The sequence below is a fragment of the Anolis sagrei genome, chromosome 10 (assembly GCF_037176765.1).
Source record: "Anolis sagrei isolate rAnoSag1 chromosome 10, rAnoSag1.mat, whole genome shotgun sequence".
NCBI lineage: Eukaryota > Metazoa > Chordata > Lepidosauria > Squamata > Dactyloidae > Anolis > Anolis sagrei.
In genome coordinates this window covers 23,285,378-23,287,384 of record NC_090030.1, presented here as the reverse complement: position 1 = coordinate 23,287,384, position 2,007 = coordinate 23,285,378, and the positions used below count along the sequence as shown (strand labels likewise).

The 2,007-nt window shown below is 43.6% G+C and overlaps 1 protein-coding gene across 1 annotated transcript in view; it reads right to left on the bottom strand.

Moving 5' to 3' along the window:
* Window positions 1-392: 392 nt before the first annotated feature.
* Window positions 393-2,007, bottom strand: part of LOC132762871 (interleukin-13 receptor subunit alpha-1) — a 47,961-nt gene continuing 46,346 nt past the window's right edge. Inside the window, exon 10 of the mRNA XM_060756081.2 lies at window positions 393-1,307. Within this exon, the coding sequence (XP_060612064.2) occupies window positions 1,233-1,307 (75 nt within the window). The 3' untranslated portion in view covers window positions 393-1,232. The remainder of the gene's footprint in view (window positions 1,308-2,007) is intronic.

Below are 2,007 nucleotides of genomic sequence, written 5' to 3'. Positions count from 1 at the left end.
ATTAGGAAGATTGAGAAACACTGGTCTAGTTCCTTTGCAAGAAGGTCATGGGGGATCGAATCAAGATATGCTACATCCACAGCATTCCCTGCATCTACCATGCTTGTAACTCTGTCGAAAAAAGAGATAAGATGAGCCTGGAATGCAAAGGGCTTTGGGTAATAAGAAGCACCAAAAGTCTTTTTAGATGCCACCTTCCTTGGTGTTACATGGATCAAAAGCATATGTACTAAGTGCTTCTTAGATGTTCTGTCCTACAATTCCCAGGACAGGCCCGTAGCCAGGATTTCGTTTCGGGGGGTGGGGGGGGGGGGGGTAGGGAGGCTGAATTTTTTTCAGGGGGGGGGGGTTTGGGGGGGCTGAGTTTTGGGGGGGCTGAGTCTGAGTAAAAGAGGGTCTACCCTAGCAAACCTTTTGTATCATTACCCCAATACCCCCATGCATATGGGATATATTGAGTATGGTGATCAGATCATGATATGAATAAACATAGCAGTTTAAATAATGCACCAGTAAGGCCTTTTCGCGAACCGCCATGAGAATTTCGGGGGAGGGGGGGCTGAAGCCCCTCAAGCCCCCCCCCCCCCCCCCCCGGCTACATGCCTGTCCCAGCATGTAGGGTTTTCCAAGGACTTGATTTTCCAAGGACTTGAACACCAAATTGGGGATGGGGATGGGCATATAACTTTGGCAAAATTTAGAATAATCCAAGAGTTGGAAGACACCCTCAGGAGCCATCTAGTCCAACCTCCTTCTGCCATTATGCAAGAAAAGCACAATCAAAGCCCTCCCGGTAGATGGCCATCCAGACTCTTCTTAAAAGCCTCCAAGCACTTTCATAAGATTGGTAAGTGATGCATCCATGGTGTCGCCATTGGTCAAGGAGTCCAACACACTTCAACTTTGGAAAGGAATAATTCCTTGGAGAAGCGCAAAGTTCCAGACTGGATGGGTATCAAAGCAAAGCAAGGTCCACCTGAAGCAGAAGATGACAAATGGTACAAAGTTTGCTTCACAGAAGCTAACTCAGAGCTTGGGGTGAGTGTCACGGTTTAACGGCATGAGAAGTAGAAATAGTGGAATGGGTTTATGCAACCGGCAAAGAGGTCCGATGGAAAGGATGCCGGGTGCTACTGTGCTGTTCCAAGACACTGTCCTGCAATGGAAAGCCGTCGTTTCCTGTCCCCAAGGTTTACATTCAGATGTCGTGTGGCATAAAGGGCCGGATGTCCTCAATCCTCGTTTCCACTCGTGACGATCAACAAATGGGTTGGTTCTTCCTTGACCTGCAGTTGCAAGGACGGCTTCTAAAAACCAAGAAGGAACAAAACACTGCATTGAGTCTCATGCGCCATCGTAAGGTGCACCTCGGTTTTCAAAACACCAAAACCAAACAAAGAATTTGCTGTATTGTCAAAGGCTTTCATGGCTGGAATCACTCAGTTCTTGTGGGTTTTTTTCGGGCTATATGGCCATGTTCTAGAAGCATTTCTCCTGACGTTTCGCCTGCATCTATGGCCATAGATGCAGGCGAAACGTCAGGAGAAATGCTTCTAGAACATGCCCATATAGCCCGAAAAAACCCACAAGAACTGAAAGAATTTGCTGCCGAATATAATGCTGGCTTTACTCATAGTACTAAATTTAATTCTATTTCACTGCTTATTGTTTTGAGGTTCCAAATTATATATTTTATTACTTTTGACAGTTTGAGAGAAAAAGGTGATATTTAGAAGCAATAACAACAATAATAATGTCTTAATTATGAATGTTAAAACCACATTCTATGTTTAATGTATTTTGATGTTTGTTGTTGATATTTGTATGTTTTCCATATGTGCTTGTCATATTAAAATGATGCATAGACTTGATAAATGTAGATTTTATATGTGTGGGTATGAATGAACTGAATGAAAGTTGAATGTATGAGAGCTAATAATTTTTGAGTTTTTTGGAGTTTTTTTTTTTCCGGCGTGTCAGGAGTGACTTGAGAAACTGCAAGTCACT